Below are 25,708 nucleotides of genomic sequence, written 5' to 3'. Positions count from 1 at the left end.
ATTGTCTGGACTGATCATGAAAATCTTGCCTACATTCAAAATGCCACTCAATTCCCAAAAAGCCAGGTGGGTTTTTTTGGTCAGTTTAATTTTGTCATCACCTACAGGCCCGGATCCAAGAACACCAAACCAGATGCCTTATCCTGACAGTTCACCTGAACACAGACTCAGGTAATCCAGAAAATATTATCCACTCATCAGTCATCATAGCGAACATCACCTGCAGGTTGAACAACACATCCGCCATGCACAGAGGCAGCACCGCATCCCTGTAACTTTGAACAAGACACATATTGATGATCCATGAGATGCAGCACGCACCTCAGCACATTGTTAAACACAGAACACATTAACCACAAATTATAACTGGATATGGTGAATTATGTCCACAATGTCTATTACATATTGAATTATGTCCACTACATACGTCCCCCCAGAATTAACCATAAATGGCACCAACAAATGGGCCCGGCAAATAACTCAGCCACAATGAACCCTCCACACTGGAACGTCAGAGGCACTGTAGCGCAAGAGTAAAGGAAACCCTAGGCCTCCCCTGTGGGGGGCTGGGCCAAGTAGGAGGTGGCTACTATTGAGGAGTATGGAAAGGCCCCATGGGTCTGTCCACATCTAGGAGGGCTGTCTGAGGTGGTCTACCGAAATGTGCTTGGCTTTACAGCCAATGTCAACCACAATGTTTTTGTTCCCGTCCTCAATATGAATTCAAGAAGAAAAGATGTTTTTGCACATTGGACAAACTTTTATTACAGTTGAAACATTATCATATAAATGTTTGGTATTATGTAAATTCTTTTGTGTCACAAGATTTCTAAAATCTGATCAAGGTCCAAGCTTTTGCTCCAAGATAGCTGAGGTGCTGTTACAAATTTTGAAAGGATCTTGGGCATCCTGAAGCCTTTGTTTCTGCACACTGTGCTGGAAACCATAACTGAAGTAGAAGATTAAACCTGATAATGAAGATGAACATTATCATTGACCATATAAAGGATTTTCATCTGCCATACGCAATAATTTTTAAGGATTGCATTTCTCACATACCTACTGCCAGCCACGCTGCATAATAGATCCACACCTCTGACCCCAGCTCAATTATAAAGTAAACATCGAGAAAGGTGGTAATGATAGGAACCATAGGTACAAAAGGAACCTGGACAAAATAAATAAATGAAATAAAAAAATCAAATTTGAAAAATTTATCATGAACAAAAAATTTAAACAATGCAATATCATAGTGCTTGAAGCACACCATGAAAGAAGCTTTAGTTGTGTTCTGTGGTTGTCTCCAAATAATTAGGACAATGAAGATCAGCATCAATTAAATCACTAAGACACGCAGCAGACTCCACAGCTGCAATGCCTGCAGGTAGTCTGTCATCTCCTTTATGAAGAAGCTGAGGATGAATGCTAACACGACTGCTCCAAAACAAAACAAACACACAAATAGATAAATAAATAAATATGCATGATTTATAGCAGAAATCATCTGCGATTTGGTTACATTTGTAGCATGTTAAGATGATCACTTACAAAAAATACCAGTTAAAATAGACACATTTTTGGATGTCCAAGGGGTACATTGTGCAGGAGGGTTTATTAGTGCAATAACTGAAAAAGGTTCTGTTTCACTCAGAGCTGTATCCTTGCTGAAATCAGCTTGATGCCTGCAAGTACACAGCAAAATCCTCAGTGTTAATTCAAATCACGGTGTTAAATTTAAGACTATACCTGCATTTCTATGAGTGTTAATTTATGACAAATGAAATGTATTTTAGAGTACTTTATTTATGTGTAGGTTAGGGTTACCCTACATGTCATTAAATGATGCAGGAGTCAAGCAGATAGTAAAGAAGAAATTAGGCTTTGCATCACTAAATGGCACGAAAGTAGTATTCCAATAGTAGGGTCAGAATTTGGTGTAACAAAGCATGGATCCATCCAGCCTCCTAGATACAACTCAGACTGCTGACACCATACCGGTGAAGCAACTATGGGATGTTATCATGTCAATGTTAGAAAAAAACATTATCCCTTGCACAAGGTCCTTAATCCCCAAGTTGCTTCCTGTGTGTGGTTGTTGAGCAATTTGTATGTCAGCACACTGCCATTGGCATGTGAGTCTGTGAATGGATGGATGTGAGGCAAAATTTTAAAGTGCTTTCAGCATCTGTCTCTGATGGAAAAGAGCTACAGAAATACAGTCCATTTACCATTTAATAATAAGTGATAATCCTTTGCGTCTTGTGTCTGACTTTGAGGCCAGATTACCTACTGTACATACAGCAAAGTGTGGCTGGAACCGCAGTTGCCCTTATGCCATGTACTTCATGTACAATAGATTAATATTCGGTCCCATATACTGTACCGACTCCAATGTCCTTTGCTATCTCTCACTGGAAGATGTATGATGAAATCTGACTTTGCATGCGAATTTAACAGTCATGGAGTTGCAGCATAACAATAAGCTAAAACACTTGTTCTTTGAATTTTACTTTCCATTTGTCTTATATATGGATTTGTGATTGCCTTAAATCAAGACCAACATAAAAGCTTTGAATGACTTCCTGATCTTGGCTATTAGAAGTGTATTTGCATGTGGTGAAAATACTGAATTTGTTGAGAGATTCTCTTGCCTGGGAAGACCTCATAAATTCATGAGGTTGTTGGATAAAGGTGTTTGAGGATACTGGTATCTTTGCCGAAGAACAAAGATCCAAGTCCAGAGTGTTATGCTGCATTCACTTGTCGGCAGTAAGCGGCAGACGGAAAACCAGATGTTCCATCATTTTCAATGAGCATGTTGTGTGGGCCACTGAAGAGGAGGTACTGCTGGCCCACCACCACCAGTCGGCGCCCTGCTTGGAGTGCGGGCTTCAAGCATGAGAGGGCGCCGAGACAGAGAGTGACAGCTGTCACTCGTTTACACCAGCTGTCACCAATCACCACCATCTCTACAAAAGCCGGATCATTACTCCACCTCCTCGCCGAGAAATCAACTACCGTCGAAGGTAATTCTCTGCATTTCATACTTTCTGAAGACTAATTATTGTTCTGTGTGCAGCCGTATTCCTGAAGTCTGTAATTGGATTGGCATGCACTGAGAGTCTGCGACGTCTTCGCCTCTCACTCCATCCAAGGAGCAACTGTCAGGAGCTGCACGGCTGATTCTGTATCGGAGGTGGAGGTTTTCCCTCCGCGAAGACCTGTAGAAGAAGGATTACTGGGTGTGTGGATACACACTCACCATAACTGTTTTGTCATCTTCTGCCAGCAGTACCAGGGTCTGCAACAGAAGACGGTGACCACCTGGGGACTCAGGACTTGGCGGCTCCGGTGTTCTTCAGGCTGTTGGTGGTGGAAGCTGTGTGGGTCCCGGCTCTCCGATCGCCAGAGGTCTCCTATCTTCGAGCCTGCCCGCACGTCACCTTGTGTACAATTGGCATTATCTGTGTCTGTATCTAGTTGTGCGTTTCACAACATTAAAGTGTTACTCTTTGTCTTATCCATTGTCCGTTCATTTGCGTCCCCTGTTGCGGGTCCGTGTTACGACCCTTTCCCAACAGAGCAGTTGACAGAAAAATTCCACCACCTCTGGCAGGGAATGCAGCAGCCACATATCATGATGGCACTTGCCATCAAAAGTTTTTTTTTTTTTTAACTTTTGCTGCTTACTGCAGTGTCAAATACAAACTTGATGTTTTATCTTTAATGTGGAGGAAAAACGGACAGCAAGAAATGGATTATTTAAGTGCAGAGAGTCGCCTGTTTTTAAACAGGTCAACATGAATAATTTGTGTGATATTTCAGAACCATCCATCAACACAGAACATGCAAGAGCCTTTGATGAAGAGGATAACATATTCTCACTCCCAATTCATCACATTTCTTATATTTGTTCAGTACTTCTGTATGTCACGATGTGACAAGTCAGGGACGTCTGTTGTGTCATTTAGTGATGGGTAGGAAGATGCAGTATTTGACAGCTGTTTTATTTTTCTTTGACAGTGCACAGAACTATCTGCTTCACTTCTGCATCACCAGGGAATAGTCATCTTTGTTTTGGTTATGGTTACAATGGGACAGTTTGTCAAAATGTGACGATGGGTGCGAACTGAGTTGAGGAGGTCATCATACAGTAGTGTTCAGAATAATAGTAGTGCTATGTGACTAAAAAGATTAATCCAGGTTTTGAGTATATTTCTTATTGTTACATGGGAAACAAGGTACCAGTAGATTCAGTAGATTCTCACAAATCCAACAATACCAAGCATTCATGATATGCACACTCTTAAGTCTATGAAATTGGGCTATTAGTAAAAAAAAAAGTAGAAAAGGGGGTGTTCACAATAATAGTAGCATCTGCTGTTGACACTACAAATTCAAAACTATTATGTTCAAACTGCTTTTTTAGTAAAGGGGGTATTCACAAAAATAGTAGTGTGGCATTCAGTCAGTGAGTTTGTCAATTTTGTGGAACAAACAGGTGTGAATCAGGTGTCCCCTATTTAAGGAAGAAGCCAGCACCTGTTGAACATGCTTTTCGCTTTGAAAGCCTGAGGAAAATGGGACATTCAAGACATTGTTCAGAAGAACAGTGTCGTTTGATTAAAAAGTTGATTGAAGAGGGGAAAACTTATACGCAGGTGCAAAAAATTATAGGCTGTTCATCTACAATGATCTCCAATGCTTTAAAATGGACAAAGAAAACAGAGATACGTGGAAGAAAATGGAAAACAACCATCAAAATGGATAGAAGAATAACCAGAACGGCAAAAGCTCACCCATTGATCAGCTCCAGGATGATCAAAGACAGTCTGGAGTTACCTGTAAGTGCTGTGACAGTTAGAAGATGCCCGTGTGAAGCTAATTTATTTGCAAGAATCCCTCGCAAAGTCCCTCTGTTAAATAAAATACATGTGCAGAAGAGGTTACAATTTGCCAAAGAACACATCAATTGGCCTAAAGAGAAATGGAGTAATATTTTGTGGACTGATGAGAGTAAAATTGTTCTTTTTTGGGTCCAAGGGCCGCAGACAGTTTGTGAGATGACCCCCAAACTCTGAATTGAAGCCACAATTTACAGTGAAGACACTGAAGTATGGTGGTGCAAGCATCATGATATGGGCATGTTTCTCCTACTATGGTGTTGGGCCTATATCTCGCATACCAGGTATCATGGATCAGTTTGGATATGTCAAAATACTTGAAGAGGTCATGTTGCCTTATGCTGAAGAGGACATGCCCTTGAAATGGATGTTTCAACAAGACAATGACCCCAAGCACACTAGTAAATGAGCAAAATCTTGGTTCCAAACCAACAAAATTAATGCCTCACAGATGTGAAGAAATCATGAAAACCGTGGTTATACAACTAAATACTAGTTTAGTGATTCACAGGATTGCTAAAAAAGTAGTTTGAACATAATAGTTTTGAACTTGTAGCGTTAACAGCAGATGCTACTATTATTGTGAACACCCCCTTTTCTACTTTTTTTTTACTAATAGCCCAATTTCATAGCCTTAAGAGTGTGCATATCATGAATGCTTGGTCTTGTTGGATTTGTGTGAATCTACTGGTACCTTGTTTCTGTTGTGAAGGTGTCGTAGCACGGACCCACAACAGGGGGCGCAAATGAACGGACAATGACTAAACCAAAAGGTAACAATTTAATGTTGTGACGCTACACAACGAAAAGACACAGAAAATATGCACAGTCAATTAGCACCAGGTGACGTGTGGCAGGCTCGAAGATAGGAGACCCCCCCGACGAGAGAGAAGCCGTACTCCACACGGCTTCCACCACCAACGGTCTGAAGAACACCGGAGCCGCCAAGTCCCGAGTCCCCAGGTGGCCTCTGTTCCCGGCTGTCGACCCTGGCACTGCTGGCAGAAAGCAAAAACAGGATGTGTGAGTGTGAGTCCGCACACTCAGTAATACACAGTCCAACACTGATGGGAGGGAGCACCTCCACCTCCAATCATACACTCAAGCAGCTCCTGTCAGTCACTTATCTGGAGGGAGTGGGAGGCGAAGACGTCGCGGTTCCCACAACACGCCACTCCGACAAAACTGTCCCACAGGAATAAACGGCTGCAAACAGAGATCAAAACGTGGATTAATCCAAATACTGCAGAGAAGGATTACCTCAGGAATGGTAGTCGATTTCTCGGCGAGGAGGTGGAGTTGCAGTCCGGCTTTTATGGTGGTGATGATGATGAACGAGTGACAGCTGGGGCAGGGGATGAATGACAGCTGTCACTTCTTCTAGGTCTGGCGCCCTCTCGTGCTTGGAGCCTGCACTCCAAGCAGGGCGCTCTCTGGTGGTGGTGGGCCAGCAGTACCTCCTCTTCAGCGGCCCACACAACAGTTTCCCATGTAACAATAAGAAATATACTCAAAACCTGGATTAATCTTTTTAGTCACATAGCACTACTATTATTCTGAACACTACTGTAACATGCACAGATATGCATTTCACAAACTTGCATATATTAGTAGCTTTAAATAATGTTCATTCACATCATTGTAAGCAGTTATAGTTGATCACACCTTATTTTAAGGATACATATTACAACAAATGTGAAGGAAAGGATGACTCCCATTGCCATCATGTCAGTCAGAGCTGTCAGGTCAAACAACAATGCCATAATAGCTGCAAAGACATGAAAACATCATTATGTTATATATATATAACATAATTATAACTAAATCAGTTTTGTTTCTTCTTATTCTTCTTCTTTTACAACTAAATTTTAGAAATGCCCTCAAAGGTGCTAAACAAAAGCTTTAATGGAGGAATAAGAATTCGTTTGATGAAGTACTAAATGTTGCCCCTCAAATATCAAGCCAACACTTATAATCCCTGTAAGTGTATGAATGATCAAAAAATAAAGTGACATAAGACTAAGAAATCACATTCGTCTTCCACAAAAATACAGCAAATTGCTTAAATTATAGTTGTATCTGCATTATAATTAGTATAACTAATAATTGTATCAGCTTTACCTGCTACAGCTGCTGAAACCATTATAGCTATGAAGGGACTTTGTCTGTTGTTCAGTTTACTCAGAAATCTGAAGAGAACTCCATCTCTGGACATGGCGAAAAGCAGATGAACCATTTGGATTATGGTTCCAAGTAAGCTTTGGGGGAAAACAATTGAACAACATAAAAAGCCAGTTACTTATTAACATTATCACTATTCTTATTTTATTTATATTCTGTGGTAGCAATCTTTATATACTGAGCAAAACCTCCAGCACACCATTCTTTCACAGGCATTATGCCAACAGACTGAATATAAGTTTGTACAATTCATTGCAAATCCAAATCTTTTGAAAATAAACATTACTGCTCCTATTGAGTTGTCAATAAATATCCCTCAGAACATTTAATGTTTCTTACCTTGTCAACAGTGCACAGAGGGCTGCCACAGACACCACATACTTTGCGGGGATCCATCCGACATATGCAAAGGCTACAGACAGCGGATTTTGAGCACTCAGCAAATAATATGGCATCATAAGGCTCATGGCTGCAGATACTCCGAGATATGACAGAAAGCAGATGACATGGGCAACAACAATGCTCACTGGAAATGACTTCTCTGGGTTCTGGGCCTGCTCCCCTGCACAAAAATATATTTAACTTCTAACATATCATGCTATCAATCCAGAAACAAGTCTAAGTTTCTTAAGAAAACGTTTAGTCACTGCTGTTTTAAAAGATGGGGAAATGGCACCCGTCATAATTAATAAGTTAATGACATTCAATTTAGTGTGTCCTAATTATGGTGACAAATCCTTGAACAATATCATTGTCAGTGTATCAGAGAGATAAGTTGCACTTTTTGCATTCTTCACAGTTCTTCACACTACTCATAGGTTCATAGTGGAGTAAAGGAAAGTGAATGGCGGCATGCAGCAGTGCAGCGGCTTCTTGAGCTCCCCGTCAAGCCTTGGTATTTTTACACTTAGCAGGCACTATTGATGCCAGTTTTGGGCTGAATATGTGTGTGAACTACAGCTTAACCAAACTGATGGCCATCAGAATCAGTTCGGTCTGCACAATATCTCCGGAGCTGAAATCTGCACTCAGGAGACAGCAGCTCCTGTGGACAACGGAGTGGCGCAGCAGAGTGCAGGGAGCAGCCCCCAAGAGGAAGCGATGTACCCAAAAACAAAAGAGAGGAAAGTGCAGTGTGCGCTAGTCCAGTTAAAGGCTAGCAGGCCGCCAATTCCAACTCTCTTTTTGGCCAATGTCCGCTGGCTGGATGACAAACTGGATTTGTTATGTCTGAGGCTGAGTACTTCCACAGAAATGAGGAACTGTGCCATTCTTTGTCTCATGGAGACCTGGCTTAAGCCTGGTTCACACGACAGGATTTTAAAATTATCTTTAGGTTTCCAAAACCTGAGAGACTACACACATGAAGATAAAAAAATCATAGATCTGACAGGTTTGGTCATACAGTGTGTGGTGTTCAGCCACACGGTAAGGACAACAACACCACACACAAACAGATTTCACACATGAACATTCCCAGCTCAGACAGGAAATCTCGCAAAATCTCTCGAGATTAAACGTGATTTCAGAATAAACAAACAGAGATACTTTGTGGACTATTTAAAACAGAGGGGAAAAAACAATACAAAAAGAAAAAGAAAAGGTGTTCTTTAAAGGAGTGGAGACAGCGTAACCACCAGACTTTCTGGTAAGTCAGAACAGCTGTTTTAACTTTATTTTCTGCTCCATATGTCTGTCACCTCGCTTTCTGATTGGCTGCACGTCACATTCAGCAGGCTGCGTGCTCGTTTGTGGTTGGAGGACACAAGACACGCTGCAATATCGGGCCAAAAAAATCCAACATGTTGAATATCCCCGATTTGCGATCAGAGCGTTCCTGACGCCCTTCCGAGCAGAACAGAGCACTCTGAACATACCACACACAGCAGGAATATCTGATAAGATTATCATTAGCATTATCACGATTGTCGGGGCGTCCTTAAGATTGTCGGAAGGGGAAGATCGGGTCCAGTATTGGCCTAATTATCCTGCCATGTGAACCAGGCCTTAATAATAACATGCTGGACTCAGCCTTCCAGATTGACAGACTGCAGCTTTTCTGAGTGGACCATGACCACCGGTCGGGGAAAAGACAGGGAGGAGGACTGTGTGTGTACATTAATGAAGGGTGATGTACAAACTGTGGACAGAGCTATTGCTCTGAGGCTATAGAAATCATGAGTGTGCGGTGCAGACCTCACCCAGACAGCAAATAGACCTGGGCCGGATGTAGTCCAACATCTGGTAACAATCCTGAAAACAGATCCGGTCCAGACAGTTTTTGCACCCTGGCCCAGATCCGTCACGGCTCCGCTTTACAGTTCTGGAACAGATCCGGACCAGATCTGAACTGCATCCGCAAAAAAAACGACCGTTTACAGACCATATCTGGCACGGATCTGGGGCAGATGTGGACCGCATCACAGCACCGTGGCAGGAACAAGTTTTACAGTGGTAAGTTCCATGGATCCAAGGAAACTGATTTTTATCTATAACACCCAGATCAGTGTCCCTGGACTTATAAAACTTGATTGTCGTAAAGAAACAAACCGCTTTGCAATAAGCATTTTAAAAAAGCCTCAGTGACGATCACGATTACAGAGTACAGAGTTTACAACCGCTAATGGATAGTTTCTACTGAGTGCAGATAAAATTGCTTATCGTTATGCCCCATGTTCCTGCCACGGTGCTGTGATGCAGACCACATCTGTCCCAGATCCGTGCCAGATATGGTCTGTAAACGGTTGGTGTTTTGCGGATCCAGTTCAGATCTGGTCTGGATCTGTTCCAGAACTGTAAAGCGGAGCCGTGCCGGATCTGGGCCAAGGTGCAAAAACTGTCTGGACCGGATCTGTTTTCAGGATTGGTACCAGATGTTGGACTACATCCGGCCCAGATCTATTTGCTGTCTGGGCATTATCTTCCTCGTGAGTTTAGTGCAGTGTTCGTCACTATTGTTTACATCCAGCCAGGTGCTAACACTAGCGATGCGCTAAAGGAGCTATATGACATCATTAGCTCGCTGCAAGCAAAGCACCTGGAGGCATTTTATGTGGTTGCAGGGGACTTTAATCATGTGGAACTGACGGACACTCTGCCTAGTTTTTACCAGCATGTCACCTTTCCCACACGGGAAGACAACACTCTGGACTCTGTGTACACCAACATTGGTGGAGCGTACAGAGTTCTCCCTCGCACCATCTTGGTTCCTCTGACCACATCTCCATCCTGCTGACGCCAGCATATCGCCCGCTACTGAGGTGGATCAGGCCAAAAAAGAGGACAGTCACCTAGTGGCCAAAAGACGCAGCCGCTATGCTCCAGGACTGCTTTCAATGCACAGCCTGGCAGGTTTTCAGGGAGGCAGCTACGTGTGAGGGAGAGGTGGACCTGAAGTAATACACCTCCTCCGTCCTCAGCTTCATCTCCAAATGCACTGATGATGTCGCTTCCACAGGACAGTAATCTGCTACCCGAACCAGAAACCCTGGCTGAATGCTGAGGTGAGAGCTCTGCTGAAAGCTAGGGACGCTGTGTTCAGGGCAGGTGAGGCATCAGCGCTCACAGCGGCAAGGAAGGAGCTGAAGGCCGGCATTTTGAGGGACAAGGTCACATACGCTCAAAAAATCCAGAGTCACTTTACCACCAATGACCCCCGGCGCATGTGGCAGGGCATAAAGTGCAGAACAGATTACAACATTAGGGATGCACAATGCCCAAGGGACCCCTCTCTGCCAGACAGACTCAACAGGTTTTTTGCTCGCTTTGAGGACCCAGACATGCCCCCCCCCAGCATCAGACTCACACCACTTCCTGGTGACACACCCGCAGCATGACCATAGCAGACGTAAGGAAGACCCTCCAGAGGATTAACCCTCAGAAAGCTGCAGGCCCCGACAATATTCCGGGGCGGGTACTGAGGGACTGTGCACACCAGCTGTCTGAGGTGCTGACAGACATTTTCAACACATCACTGACTCTGGCATCCGTCTCCACCTGCTTAAAGACTGCCATAATTGTCCCTGTGCCCAAGTGCTCCATAGTGAGAGGCCTGAATGACTACCAACCCATCGCTTTAACTTCGGTAGTTATGAAGTACTTCGAGAGGCTGGTCATGACCCATATCAAAGACTCCGTCAACGTCACTGTAGATCCCCACCAGTATGCCTACAAGAGGAACCGCTCCACTGATGATGCCATTTCATTGGTGATTCACACAGCCATCACACATCTGGAGAGCAGGAACTCATATGTCTGCCTGAGCTTCCTGGACTTTTCCTCCACCTTTAACACCATCATCCCACAGACCCTGGTGCAGAAGCTCTTCTTCCTTGGTCTGAGCTCCACACTGGGGAACTGGGTCCTGGACTTCCTGACCAACCGACCACAGACTGCAAGGATCCACAACACCATTTCCTCTTCCATCACCCTCAGCAATGGCTCGCCCCAGGGCTGTGTGCTGAGCCCCCTCTTGTTCACTCTGCTAACATATGACTGCTCAGCAGTAGTGGGATGCATCAAGGACAATGATGAGTCCATATACAGAGAGGAGGTGGAACATCTGGTGCAGTGGTGTAGAGATAACAATCTCTGCATCAGTGTGAAGAAAACCAAGGAAATGGTGTAGTGGGTTTTAGGAGAAACAAGTGCCCTCCCCCTCCCTTGTACATTGGAGGAGCAGCTGTGGAAGTGGTCTCCAGCTTCAGGTACCTGGGTGTGCACATATCCAGTAACCTCACCTGGGGTGCCAACACCTCCCGTTTGGTCAGGAAAACCCACCAGCACCTCTACTTCCTTAGGAAGCTGCGGAGAGCTGAACTTGGGAGTTCCATTCAAAGGGGCTTCTGTCACCGTGCAGTGGAGATCATCCTCTGCACCAGCATCACTTTGTGGCACAGCATCTACACGGCTGCTGAGAGGGGTGCTCTGCAGAGGGTGGTAAAGGCTGCACAGAGGATTGTAGGGAGCAGCCTTCAACAACTTCAACTTCAACTTTTTTTCTTATATAGCGCCAAATCACAACAAACAGTTGCCCCAAGGCGCTCCATATTGTAAGGCAAGGCCATACAATAATTATGAAAAACCCCAACAGTCAAAACGACCCCCTATGAGCAAGCACTTGGCAACAGTGGGAAGGAAAAACTCCCTTTTAACAGGAAGAAACCTCCAGCAGAACCAGGCTCAGGGAGGGGCAGTCTTCTGCTGAGACTGGTTGGGGCTGAGGGAAAAAAACAGGAAAAAGACATGCCGTGAAGGGGGGCAGAGATCGATCACTAATGATTAAATGCAGAGTGATGCATACGGAGCAAAAAGAGAAAGAAACAGTGCATCATGGGAACCCCCCCACAATCTACGTCTAAAGCAGCATAACCAAGGGATGGTCCAGGGTCACCCGATCCAGCCCTAACTATAAGCCTTAGCGAAAAGGAAAGTTTTAAGCCTAATCTTAAAAGTAGAGAGGGTATCTGTCTCCCTGATCTGAATTGGGAGCTGGTTCCACAGGAGAGGAGCCTGAAAGCTGAAGGCTCTGCCTCCCATTCTACTCTTACAAACCCTAGGAACTACAAGTAAGCCCGCAGTCTGAGAGCGAAGTGCTCTAATGGGGTAATATGGTACTACGAGGTCCCTAAGATAAGATGGGACCTGATTATTCAAAACCTTATAAGTAAGAAGAAGAATTTTAAATTCTATTCTAGAATTAACAGGAAGCCAATGAAGAGAGGCCAACACGGGTGAGATATGCTCTCTCCTGCTAGTCCCCGTCAGCACTCTAGCTGCAGCATTCTGAACCAACTGAAGGCTTTTTAGGGAACTTTTAGGACAACCTGATAATAATGAATTACAATAGTCCAGCCTAGAGGAAATAAATGCATGAATTAGTTTTTCAGCATCACTCTGAGACAAGACCTTTCTGATTTTAGAGATATTGCGTAAATGCAAAAAGGCAGTCCTACATATTTGTTTAATATGCGCTTTGAATGACATATCCTGATCAAAAATGACTCCAAGATTTCTCACAGTATTACTAGAGATCAGGGAAATGCCATCCAGAGTAACGATCTGGTTAGACACCATGCTTCTAAGATTTGTGGGGCCAAGTACAATAACTTCAGTTTTATCTGAGTTTAAAAGCAGGAAATTAGAGGTCATCCATGTCTTTATGTCTGTAAGACAATCCTGCAGTTTAGCTAATTAGTGTGTATCCTCTGGCTTCATGGATAGATAAAGCTGGGTATCATCTGCGTAACAATGAAAATTTAAGCAATACCGTCTAATAATACTGCCTAAGGGAAGCATGTATAAAGTGAATAAAATTGGTCCTAGCACAGAACCTTGTGGAACTCCATAATTAACTTTAGTCTGTGAAGAAGATTCCCCATTTACATGAACAAACTGTAATCTATTAGACAAATATGATTCAAACCACCGCAGCGCAGTGCCTTTAATACCTATGACATGCTCTAATCTCTGTAATAAAATTTTATGGTCAACAGTATCAAAAGCAGCACTGAGGTCCAACAGAACAAGCACAGAGATAAGTCATAAGCCATAAGAAGATCATTTGTAACCTTCACTAATGCTGTTTCTGTACTATGATGAATTCTAAAACCTGACTGAAACTCTTCAAATAGACCATTCCTCTGCAGGTGATCAGTTAGCTGTTTTACAACTACCCTCTCAAGAATCTTTGAGAGAAAAGGAAGGTTGGAGATTGGCCTATAATTAGCTAAGATAGCTGGGTCAAGTGATGGCTTTTTAAGTAATGGTTTAATTACTGCCACCTTAAAGGCCTGTGGTACATAACCAACTAACAAAGATAGATTGATCATATTTAAGATTGAAGCATTAAATAATGGTAGGACTTCCTTGAGCAGCCTGGCAGGAATGGGGTCTAATAAACATGTTGATGGTTTGGATGAAGTAACTAATGAAAATAACTCAGACAGAACAATCGGAGAGAAAGAGTCTAACCAAATACCGGCATCACTGAAAGCAGCCAAAGATAACGATACATCTTTGGGATGGTTATGAGTAATTTTTTCTCTAATAGTCAAAATTTTGTTAGCAAAGAAAGTCATGAAGTCATTACTAGTTAAAGTTAATGGAATACTCAGCTCAATAGAGCTCTGACTCTTTGTCAGCCTGGCTACAGTGCTGAAAAGAAACCTGAGGTTATTCTTATTTTCTTCAATTAGTGATGAGTAGAAAGATGTCCTAGCTTTACGGAGGGCTTTTTTATAGAGCAACAAACTCTTTTTCCAGGCTAAGTGAAGATCTTCTAAATTAGTGAGACGCCATTTCCTCTCCAACTTACGGGTTATCTGCTTTAAGCTACGAGTTTGTGAGTTATACCACGGAGTCAGACACTTCTGATTTAAAGCTCTCTTTTTCAGAGGAGCTACAGCATCCAAAGTTGTCTTCAAAGAGGATGTAAAACTATTGACGAGATACTCTAACTCCCTTACAGAGTTTAGGTAGCTACTCTGCTCTGTGTTGGTATATGACATTAGAGAACATAAAGAAGGAATCATATCCTTAAACCTAGTTACAGCGCTTTCTGAAAGACTTCTAGTGTAATGAAACTTATTCCCCACTGCAGGGTAGTCCATCAGGGTAAATGTAAATGTTATTAAAAAATGATCAGACAGAAGGGAGTTTTCAGGGAATACTGTTAAGTCTTCTATTTCCATACCATAAGTCAGAACAAGATCTAAGATATGATTAAAGTGGTGGGTGGACTCATTTACTTTTTGAGCAAAGCCGATAGAGTCTAATAATAGATTAAATGCAGTGTTGAAGCTGTCATTCTCAGCATCTGTGTGGATGTTAAAATCGCCCACTATAATTATCTTATCTGAGCTAAGCACTAAGTCAGACAAAAGGTCTGAAAATTCACAGAGAAACTCACAGTAACGACCAGGTGGACGATAGATAATAACAAATAAAACTGGTTTTTGGGACTTCCAATTTGGATGGACAAGACTAAGAGACAAGCTTTCAAATGAATTAAAGCTCTGTCTAGGTTTTGATTAATTAATAAGCTGGAATGGAAGATTGCTGCTAATCCTCCGCCACGGCCCGTGCTACGAGCATTCTGACAGTTAGTGTGACTCGGGGGTGTTGACTCATTTAAACTAACATATTCATCCTGCTGTAACCAGGTTTCTGTTAGGCAGAATAAATCAATACGTTGATCAATTATTATATCATTTACCAACAGGGACTTAGAAGAGAGAGACCTAATGTTTAATAGACCACATTTAACTGTTTTAGTCTGTGGTGCAGTTGAAGGTGCTATATTATTTTTTCTTTTTGAATTTTTATGCTTAAATAGATTTTTGCTGGTTATTGGTGGTCTGGGAGCAGGCACCGTCTCTACGGGGATGGGGTAATGAGGGGATGGCAGGGGGAGAGAAGCTGCAGAGAGGTGTATAAGACCACAGCTCTGCCTCCTGGTCCTAACGCTGGACAGTCACAGTTTGGAGGATCCAAGAAAATTGGCCAGATTTCTAGAAATGAGAGCTGCTCCATCTAAAGTGGGATGGATGCCGTCTCTCCTAACAAGACCAGGTTTTCCCCAGAAGCTTTGCCAATTATCAATGAAGCCCACCTCATTTTTTGGACACCACTCAGACAGCCAGCAATTCAAGGAGAACATGCGGCTAAACATGTCACTCCCGGTCTGATTGGGGAGGGGCCCAGAGAAAACAACAGAGTCCGACACTGTTTTTGCAAAGTTACACACCGATTTAATGTTAATTTTAGTGACCTCCGATTGGCGTAACCGAGTGTCATTACTGCCGACGTGAATTACAATCTTACCAAATTTACGCTTAGCCTTAGCCAGCAATTTCAAATGTCCTTCGATGTCGCCTGCTCTGGCCCCCGGAAGACAATTGACAATGGTTGCTGGTGTCGCTAACTTCACATTTCTCAAAACAGTCGCCAATAACCAGAGTTTGATCCTCGGCGAGTGTATCGTCGAGTGGGGAAAAACGGTTAGAGATGTGAACGGGTTGACGGTGTACACGGGGCTTCTGTTTAGGGCTACGCTTCCTCCTCACAGTCACCCAGTCAGCCTGCTTTCCCGACTGAAGCCTTCCCACCACCTCAGATCTCTACTCATCACGGTGCAGAGGAAGGGCTCGCCACATTCTGAGGGACTTCTCTCATCCCGCGCACAGACTGTGCGGGAGGATCAGGGAGGCAGCTCAGGAGCATTCAGAGTAGAACTACCAGGCTCAGAAGCAGCTTCTTCCCTGAGGCTGTCAGATTGTTGAATTCAAGCCATGCTCCATAGAACTTACACCATCACATACAGACTGTACTAAAAACACTTTAATTGCCCATCTGCAAAAATCTGCAAAAATCTGTGTGCAGTGTAAGTGCAATATTGGTTTTCACTTCATTCCCAGTGCAATATTATAGTCTACTTGCTGTTCACACTATTTGGTATTAAATATGGCTAATTTTGGCTTTTATTTTATTTTAATAGGTTATATTTCTAGTTTTTTTTTGTTTTAATAACCACAATGATGGTCACAATGATGGATAATAATCACAAAGTTTGGTGATGAATCGGAATTCAGATCCGATCATCACCAAACTTTGTTGTTTAATAGAACATTTGACTATGTTACACCATCATTTTTTTTTCAAGCCTTTCTGCCTTGTTTTTGTGGAGTTATAAACTAGAATGTCAAAATTCCCCCTATCCCGCAATGGTGAAGAATCCTTTAAAAAATTCCTGGATCCAGATCGTGATCCAGATCACCACTAAAATTTAATCACTTGTTCCTTTTGTCATTTCCAACCACTCCACAAAATTTCATCAAAATCCAATCAAAACGTTTTGAGTTATCCTGCTGAAAGACAGAGGGCTAACCCTAAACAAAAATAAATGTAAGAAATATTCCAATTTTAAAACAAATGCATCCGAACGTGATGACAGCTGCAACTGCTTAATGCTAACTTTTAACATTGAAAATGCCATAGACATGCTAACGCGTTAGCATCGGGATCCGGATCGTGATCCAGATCACCACTAAAATTTAATCACTTGTTCCTCTTGTCATTTCCAACCACTCCACAAAATTTCTATAAAGAAAAATAAATTTAAGAAATATTACAATTTGAAAACAAATGCACCCGAACATGATGACCGCTGCAACTGCTTAATTCTAACTTTTAACATTGAAAATGCCATAGACATGCTAACGCGTTAGCATCGGGATCCGGATTGTGATCCGGATCACCACTAAAATTTAATCACTTGTTCCTCTTGTCATTTCCAACCACTCCACAAAATTTCATCAATATCTGTTCAAAACGTTTTGAGTTATCCTGCTGACAGATAGACAAACAAACAACCGAAAACACTGGCGGAGGTAACAAACGCGACCGAAAACATAACCTCCTTGGCGGAGGTAACAAACGCGACCGAAAACATAACCTCCTTGGCGGAGGTAATTATATCTAGCAGCCCTTTGGCACTCTACATATATTTCCATGATCTTATTAATATTATTATTATCATCATCATCATTTATGCAAACAAGTATGTCTATCATGCCCTGTGGCACACAGGAAAAACTTTTGACATATAGTGTGGAGGACTATAATCCAGAGAGAAAATTAAAAATGGGACAGAATAAACCAGGAAATGTTTCATGGAAAGTTCATTGGCCACAGTCTGCAGTGTTCATAGGCCTACTTTTTTATTCCTTAAATATAGGCTTATTATTTCTGCCCTGACTGTAGATAGATCTACTTCACTTTTCCAGGAATCAGCTTTCAACTTTTACGACCTTCTAGTTTCTAATATGCAACTTTTAGTTTCTGCTGTGATCGGTCGTCTCTGGAGAGTGAGGTTTGACTGACATCCCTCCTATCTGACTGTCAAGGATTTTATATAGTTCATGCTCTTATTATCATTTATTTTCTTTAGTTTATGCTTATATTATTATTATTTATTTTCTTATAGTTTATGCTTATTATTTTTCCTCTTTGTGAGAAGAGGAGGTTTTAGAAAGAAAGACTTGTCTGCATTCTTCATGATTGAGCAAACTATTTTTCATTTTGCCTTATCCTGCTTTGACGAGCCACAAGGCTCATGTTGCAGGAATGGAAGGTTTCAGCCGTTACCTTGCTTTGCTATCACCCTCTTGCAGACATGACTCATGTGTAACCTCTCCCGACTGTCCTTGTTTGTTTTTTCTCATGTTGATGAACTAAATAATGGGCCAGAGGAGGGGATTTGAGGAGAGCTTTGCTTGTTCTCCTCCTCTGCGCAGAGCAAAAAATATATATATATATATTTGTCTCTCTCTGACTGGTTTCTTTTCAGTGTTTGTGCCTCTCATTTCTTTAAAAACAGGGTGCAAACCCAACAGTTTTTTCTTGGCGCCCAACGTGGGGCGTCGACAGATCTTCTCGAGCGAACGGAGGAAGACACGCCGCAGACTGTGCACAGCCAATTCCACTAGAGGGATCGAAGGAAAGTCCTGAGAAGTGAATTCTCTGTCGGGCCGGTGACTATAGACGTCCACCTCCGCTCGCCGCAGTAGATTGACGACGCCTCCGAACCAAATGAGGGGCGCAACAAATTAACGTAAGTAATTATTGCCTGCCTGTGAGGAAAATATGTTGAGGAGGGGTTCGAGTCCCCATCCAGAATAAAGTGCGGGGGAGGGAGTTAGAGTCTCCGGTCCTGCCGGCACAGGTGGCGGAGGGGTTCGAGTCCCCATCCGGCTGAGAAATACAGGAGGAGTAAGAATAAATTTCAGGAGAAGCAGTTAGAGAGACGCGAATTAATTGATTATTTCAAAAGTGAAACTAAGTGTGTTTGTGGTATGAATGAGAGAAAATTCTGTTTTTGTTGTTTTGTTGTAAGGATTTTGTTGTGTTATTTATGTCTTGATATAAAATGATTTATTATTATTTTATTTTTTTTAAGATGAGGGCTTGTCTGTAATTGCAATCATTGATGAAATCTGTAATTTATTTTGTATATGTGTGAGAGTTGGAGCGGTTGTGGGAGTGTGTGTGTGTGTGTGTGTGACAGTGTCGGACTGTATGTGTGGTATTGTTTGACTGAGTATTCCTTAGTAAAAGAATGAGACTGTGAGTGACTGAAGCACGGACAGCTTGATATCCCATTTTATCAGGGGATAAAAGTGGAGCCGTTGTCTGCAAAGTAGGTCATTTTAAGTCCATACGCACCACACTCACATATTCCCGACGAGTCTGCAAAGAGAGGGATTCCAAGGAAGGTCTGCCCCACAGGGTAGAAGCTTGACCTGAACTTTGCAGAGTGAAGGGGAATAGGTGAACAACATGGGAAACACATGCACAGAAAATAAGCCCCTATTTCAGGGCGACGAAAAATACATGCACAAACGCAATCCGGAAAATCTGAAGTACATAACTAAATGGAAAAAGAAATATGGCTTTTCAGGTAAATTGGTTATGCCAGATTGTGAAGGTTTGGTGTTAAAACTTACAGCAGCAGCAGCAAATAAAAAGGGTAACAGGAAAGCAAGAAAAGAAGGAGAAATAGAGTGTGCAAAAGTATGGCTCAGTGAAGCACAGATGAGAGTAGAGGCCATAAAGAGGAAAAAAAGACGAGAAAGGAAAGTCAGAGGGGAAAGTAATGTTTGTAAAACCTGAAGATAATGAGACGGCCGTGAGAGGCCGTGATGTAAATCCACCCCTGCAGCCACAAAATCAGGCTGCAGTAAGACAAGCGGCACCAACAGTGGCTCCACCACTGGTAAAGGACCCGATTTTTGACCCTAATTATCCCCAGGGGAGTTCTGAAGGTCCGTCATATGACCCAATAAGCTCACTGTATCCAAATCCATTTTTGGATAATCAGAGGGTGGAATTTTCAACTGTATTGACCCCGCCTGCGGCAACAAATTCTTTAATGCCCGAAAAATACATTTTGAGAGACAGGGCTATGATTAAGCTGCCTCTAAAATACGGTTTCAATATATCCCCAGATCACAGTTTTATGGCTCCAATGATCCAGGTCCCAAACCCAAATATTGCTCAAGGACAGCCGCCATTCCTTCATGTCTTCCGTCCATGGACACCAGAAGAGGCAGCAAAGGCCGTGTCCACAAGCTGATGTGGAAGAATGGGTAAAAGGAATAGAAGATATTATAAAAGCGTATAGGTTGAATGGCTGTGAAGTAGGACAGGCCGTACAATTGGCTCTGGGACGAAACTGGGTCCACGTGAGAGGGACATTTACAGGACGTGCTGCAGATGGCACGGTCCTGCCATACGGGAATGAGGAAGATCCAGCAGCGACGTTACAGGCTCAAATAACCGATCTAATGACCAGAGTTAAAAACAAGTTTAAACAGAAAGCGGACTATGGTAAAATAAATGCGTGTAAACAAAAGGCAGATGAGGATGTGGATGATTATAATCAGCGTTTAGGGACAGTTTTCCTTGCAAACAGCAGTATACCGCATAGTGATGATCAAGCGGGAGCATATCAAAATCAGCTGAAATAAGCCCTCCTGAATGGTTTGAAGCCAGAAATTAGTGCATGGATTAGAAAGCACAATGTGACCACTGACTCGGATGATATGATTAAGATAATGGATTGGGCAAGACATGCAGCAAAAGTGACCGGACAGACAAAACCCAAAACTTCTGTCTTTGTGACTGAGGATTTTTCTGAAATCTTCCATCAAATGGGAGGCGTTAGGGGCCGGGGTCGTGGACGTGGCCGTGGTCGAGGAGGCTTTCGAGGTGGAGGGCGTGGTCGTCCCAAATCAGGCCCACAGGAGAGTGCCTGTTGGGGGTGTGGAGAATTTGGCCATTGGCAAAGGGACTGTCCCCACCAAGGTCCGCCTAAAGTGGTGAGACCATCAGCCCCTCCTCAGTCACAATGACTAGAGGAAGGTGAAAATGGGGAAAAAGTCAGAGTGACTGGACTGGACGTAACAACAAACACACCAATAAGTGACAACATTGATGAGTTACCAGAAAAACAGATAACAATCACAGTGGATATTCATGGAGCATGGTCATTACCACTCCTGAAAGAAAGACCTGTGGTGACTCTAAAGGTAAATGGACAGGACATGGATTTTCTCTGTGACACAGGAGCATGTAGGACAGTGATAACAGACAGACCTCCCGGAACTAAATTTGCAAAAGAAGTTGTTTGGGTAAAATCTGCAAATGGACATGTTGTGTGTTGGGGGGGGTGTGGCTGGATATTTTGGTGTTCTTTTCTTTTCTTTGCTCTCCAGGTGGCATGAAAACTGATTTGTCTGTGGAGAAGGTGCTGGCTGAAGAGTCTTTCACTCTCATCAACATCATGTGCAGCACCTGTGAATGGTGCTCACGTGCAACCTTAAAGACTTTCAGCTGAAGCAGATAATTAGATGGCGTTCTGCATTTAAGCCATGTGTGATTCAAGCAGAATTGCCGGGAACTCGACCTTGTGATGTTCGTTTGTGAGACGCTGAGGACCGCGCCTGGGTTTGACACATCGAGCCTGTGAAGCAGGAAGGGTGAGGGACACATGCTGTCAGCACACATCAGAGGTGATTAATTGTTTGACTACTTGTTGATAGTAACTTGGTATTTTGTTACGCAGTATATTTGAATTGTGATGAGAATTGTGCAGCTTGCTTCTCACTGCTGTGGCGTGCGGACAACTGATCCTCCACCTGTTGTGAGAAGCTGCTCATTTGCATAAAGCTTAAATACAGACCTGAATGTGTTGCTGATAGTGTGTGTCTTTTGAAGGATATTAGTTGTAACTGCTGACTTACCTCACCTCTTCTATCCTTCGCAGAGAGTCGGTTTGTCGTGTCCACTTGGGGGGTGTTTGGCGGTGACAGTGAGTCCAGAAGCGCCGGGCTTCGATCCTTTTGGGCGCTGGAAAGCGTGCCAGCCTTCACTCCACCAGAATGACGCTATTTTAGTTTTTACACTTTATTATGCACCAGTGGGTGAAATAAATAAATTGTTTTTGTTATTGGAACCACTTTCTGGTTATTTTTAGCGCTGGGTTCCGTCAGACGCAGGTCCGCTCCTCAACCCGCGTCGACACATAACAGGACAGGCGAATTCAGAGAAAATATTGAAGTTTGTCAATTTTGAAGATCCTGAAATGAACCAAACTGCTTGTGTCTCTGTGGTTTATTCGCCCCATTGTCCAGTAAATTTACTGGGACGAGATTTGATGACTGCCTTATCTATAGGAGTCACGCCAACAGTAGGTGGTATGAGAGCTGTGAGACAGCCCGCTACTGTATATACAAATTTGGCCCAGGCCTGGCAGTACTCTTTGGATCTGTCGGAGTTGAGACAAACTGAACAATTATTGGAGGAAGGTCTGACGACCTGTGAAAACAGAGAACACGTAGTAATGATGTCACCAAAAGATCTACACATAACTATGCTATTCACTCCACAAAAGGATGAAAGGTATGGAGCAGGATTTCTGAAAATTCCATCAGAATTACAGACAGTAGCACACCTATACACAGACAGAAAAGCCACCTCTGTGTGTAGTGTAGTGCTGACCCAAAGTGCAGACAAATGGTACAGAGGAAAACCTGAGGCTGTGCCGCATATTTCACTGACAAGGGCAGACACTCAGTCCTGGAAGGACCTTGGAGGAATTGCTAAAATAGCTGAGGAAGCAACTGATTGGCACGAAGCAGATGCAGTGTCGGTGTGGGATTTCAGTCCATCCACAGGCTTGTATCGGAAATACATGTTTGTAAGTGCTTGGACGACACCGGTGATACATGAAGTAGATCTGGACAATTGAAATTTAACAACATCTGTGTTGTTGACACAGGAAGATGAGACTTTATTGGCCAAACTGCCTCCTCATCTCTGGGTGAATGCACCCACAGATGTAGGACTGTTGAAAAACATTCCGCCAGTCAAAATTAAGCCACGATCTGATTGGAGACCACGGATCAAACAATATCCGTTAAAACCTGAAGCAGAAAAAAGAATTGAACCGGTTATTGCAGAATTATTGGAAGCAGGAGTCATCAGGGAATGTTTAGATGCATCCTGTAACAATCCAATATATCCTGTGAAAAAAGCAGACAATCAGAATTGGTGAATGGTACAAGACCTACGTGCAGTAAATGCTGCAGTAGAAACTAGCGCCCCTCTGGTACCAGACCCACATACGCTGCTAAATAGATTAAGTCCTGGAAACATGTACTTCTCTGTCATAGACATCAGTAATGCATTTTTCTCAGTACCTGTTCATCCAGACTCTCAATTTTGGTTTGCTTTTACATTCAAAGGGAAAAGATACACATATACAAGACTCCCTCAAGGTTTTGCTGACAGTCCGACCATTTTTACACAAGCAATAAATTGTTGCTTATCTTCATTTACTCCACCAGAAGATTCACAAATCTTGGTGTATGTAGATGACATTTTGGTGGCAGGAAAGACAAAAGACAGCTGTACAAAATGTACTATGATGCTTTTGCAACATTTGGCAGAAACAGGAAGTAAAATTAAAAAGCAAAAGTTGCAGTTCGTGCAACCACAAGTGACTTATTTAGGCCACGTCCTATCAGCTGAGGGGAAACGAATACAAGACGATCGAAAGCACGCTATTCTCAAAGCGCCTAAACCGTCAACAAAAAAGGAAATGATGACTTTCTTAGGTATCTGTAATTATTGCAGAGCCTGGATTCCATGTTATGCAGAGAAGGTGCAGAAATTGCAGGATTTAATACACTCTATACCAATGGATATGACTGACAAAATACAGTGGAATAAAGAAGCTGAAGAACAGTTTACAGCTCTTAAACAAGAACTTGTGAGTTCCACAGTATTATCTCTGCCCAATTATGCCAAGCCATTCACTCTCATGGTGGACACAAAACAGGGATTCATGTGTGCAGTCTTGCTACAACAACATGGTAATAAAAATAAACCAGTTGGCTATTATTCCAAACGTTTGGATACATTCTTATCGCCTGCTAGACAGATAGCATATACAGCAATGCTACTGTCTCAGCCACATATTACCATTGAAAGATACAACACCTTGAATCCCGCCACGCTCCTACCTACTGAGACAGACGGTGAACCGCATGATTGTTTGGCAGACACACAGAAACAACAATTACCTCGACCAGACTTAACAGATGAACCATTTACAGATGGACTACATTACTTTGTGGATGGCTCATGTTTCAAAGATCAGAAAGGACAGACATTAACAGGCTATGCTGTTGTTCAATTACCAAATACTGTTATTGAAGCAAAACAGATTGATCATTTTAAATCAGCCCAAGCTGCAGAACTCATTGCATTAACCAGAGCTTGTATCTTGGCTAAAGGACAGAAACTGACACTCTATACAGATAGTCAATATGCATTTTCAACAATTTGGTAGAGGTATGATAACCTCTACAGGGAAACCAGTGACACATGCAGGCTTACTCACAAATTTGCTAGAAGCAGTGACATTACCATCACACCTGGCATTATGTAAATGCGCAGCCCAGATTTTATCTCCAGAGGAAACTGCCTGGCAGACAAAATAGCGAAAGAAGCAGCAGCTGGTCGATATGGCAATTCTTCTATTTACACAGCTCAGACAGACAATGAACCATTAATAGATTCTGACCTTTTATTGGATATGCAAAAACAGGCACCAGCGCAGGAACGACATTTGTGGTTGAAAAATGGGGCAACCCCAAACCCCAAAGGACTTTATTGTGTACATAACAAACCCATCCTACCCAAAAGCTTATTCAAAGCAGCCGCAATTGCGACGCATGGGTTAACGCATGTGTCAACATGGGGGATGGTATATATGGTAGACCAATACTTTACTACCTATGGATTTAATTTATACTCAAAACATTTTTGTAAAGCCTGTGTTACCTGATTGAAACACAACCCACAGGGAAATATAAGACCCCGGAGAGGGCAATTCCCAAAACCACAGTATCCTTTTCAAATTGTTCATATGGACTTTATTGAACTAAATCGATGTGGACCTTATCAATACTGTCTAGTATTAATTGATGCCTTTTCAAAATGGGTAGAAATTGTTCCATCACAAAAAGCAGATGCTTTAACAGTAGCAAAAGCATTGTGTAAGACAATTATTCCGTATTATGGAATACAAGAGACATTGTACAGTGATAATGGAACACATTTTGTAAATGAAGTTGTACAAAGAGTAGCAGAACACATGAAAATTAAGTTAAAACATCATTGTGCTTACCACCCACAAAGTGCAGGATTAGTGGAAAGGACAAATGGCACAATAAAAATAAGACTAAGGAAATGTATGGAAGAGACAAAACGAACCTGGATTGAATGTTTGGACCTAGTAAAATTGTATATGAGAATAACACCAACACCATCAGGTTTAACACCATTTGAGATACTTTATGGACGACCATATCATCTACCAATTTTTGACATGGATACTAAAACAGCAGATGAGGAACAAACATTAGCAGATTTTATGAAAAAGACATTAACACAGAAAGAGATAACTCAAACACATTTACTGCCGAATAATTTTGATCTCCCACAGGACGGCCTTCCAGTAGTCCAGCCAGGAGACTGGGTATTCATCAGAGTGATTA

General features: G+C 42.6%; 2 protein-coding genes across 2 annotated transcripts in view; both read right to left on the bottom strand.

Moving 5' to 3' along the window:
- LOC117517963 (kinesin-like protein KIF20A) overlaps positions 1–1,153 on the bottom strand; it is a 32,344-nt gene extending 31,191 nt beyond the window's left edge. Inside the window, exon 1 of the mRNA XM_034179084.1 lies at positions 1,060–1,153. Coding sequence (XP_034034975.1) covers positions 1,060–1,153 — 94 coding nt within the window. The remainder of the gene's footprint in view (positions 1–1,059) is intronic.
- zgc:175280 (cationic amino acid transporter 2 family protein) overlaps positions 725–25,708 on the bottom strand; it is a 33,245-nt gene continuing 8,261 nt past the window's right edge. Inside the window, exons 5-11 of the mRNA XM_034179083.1 lie at positions 7,425–7,647; positions 7,026–7,162; positions 6,570–6,672; positions 1,549–1,682; positions 1,268–1,434; positions 1,060–1,168; positions 725–968 (exon numbers count right to left, since the gene is read on the bottom strand). Coding sequence (XP_034034974.1) covers positions 1,337–1,434; positions 1,549–1,682; positions 6,570–6,672; positions 7,026–7,162; positions 7,425–7,647 — 695 coding nt within the window. The 3' untranslated portion in view covers positions 725–968; positions 1,060–1,168; positions 1,268–1,336. The remainder of the gene's footprint in view (positions 969–1,059; positions 1,169–1,267; positions 1,435–1,548; positions 1,683–6,569; positions 6,673–7,025; positions 7,163–7,424; positions 7,648–25,708) is intronic.

Source organism: Thalassophryne amazonica, chromosome 9, assembly GCF_902500255.1.
Source record: "Thalassophryne amazonica chromosome 9, fThaAma1.1, whole genome shotgun sequence".
Classification (NCBI taxonomy): Eukaryota; Metazoa; Chordata; class Actinopteri; order Batrachoidiformes; family Batrachoididae; genus Thalassophryne; species Thalassophryne amazonica.
Note: the sequence above shows the minus strand (reverse complement) of the source record. Positions and strands in the feature narration are given on the sequence as shown.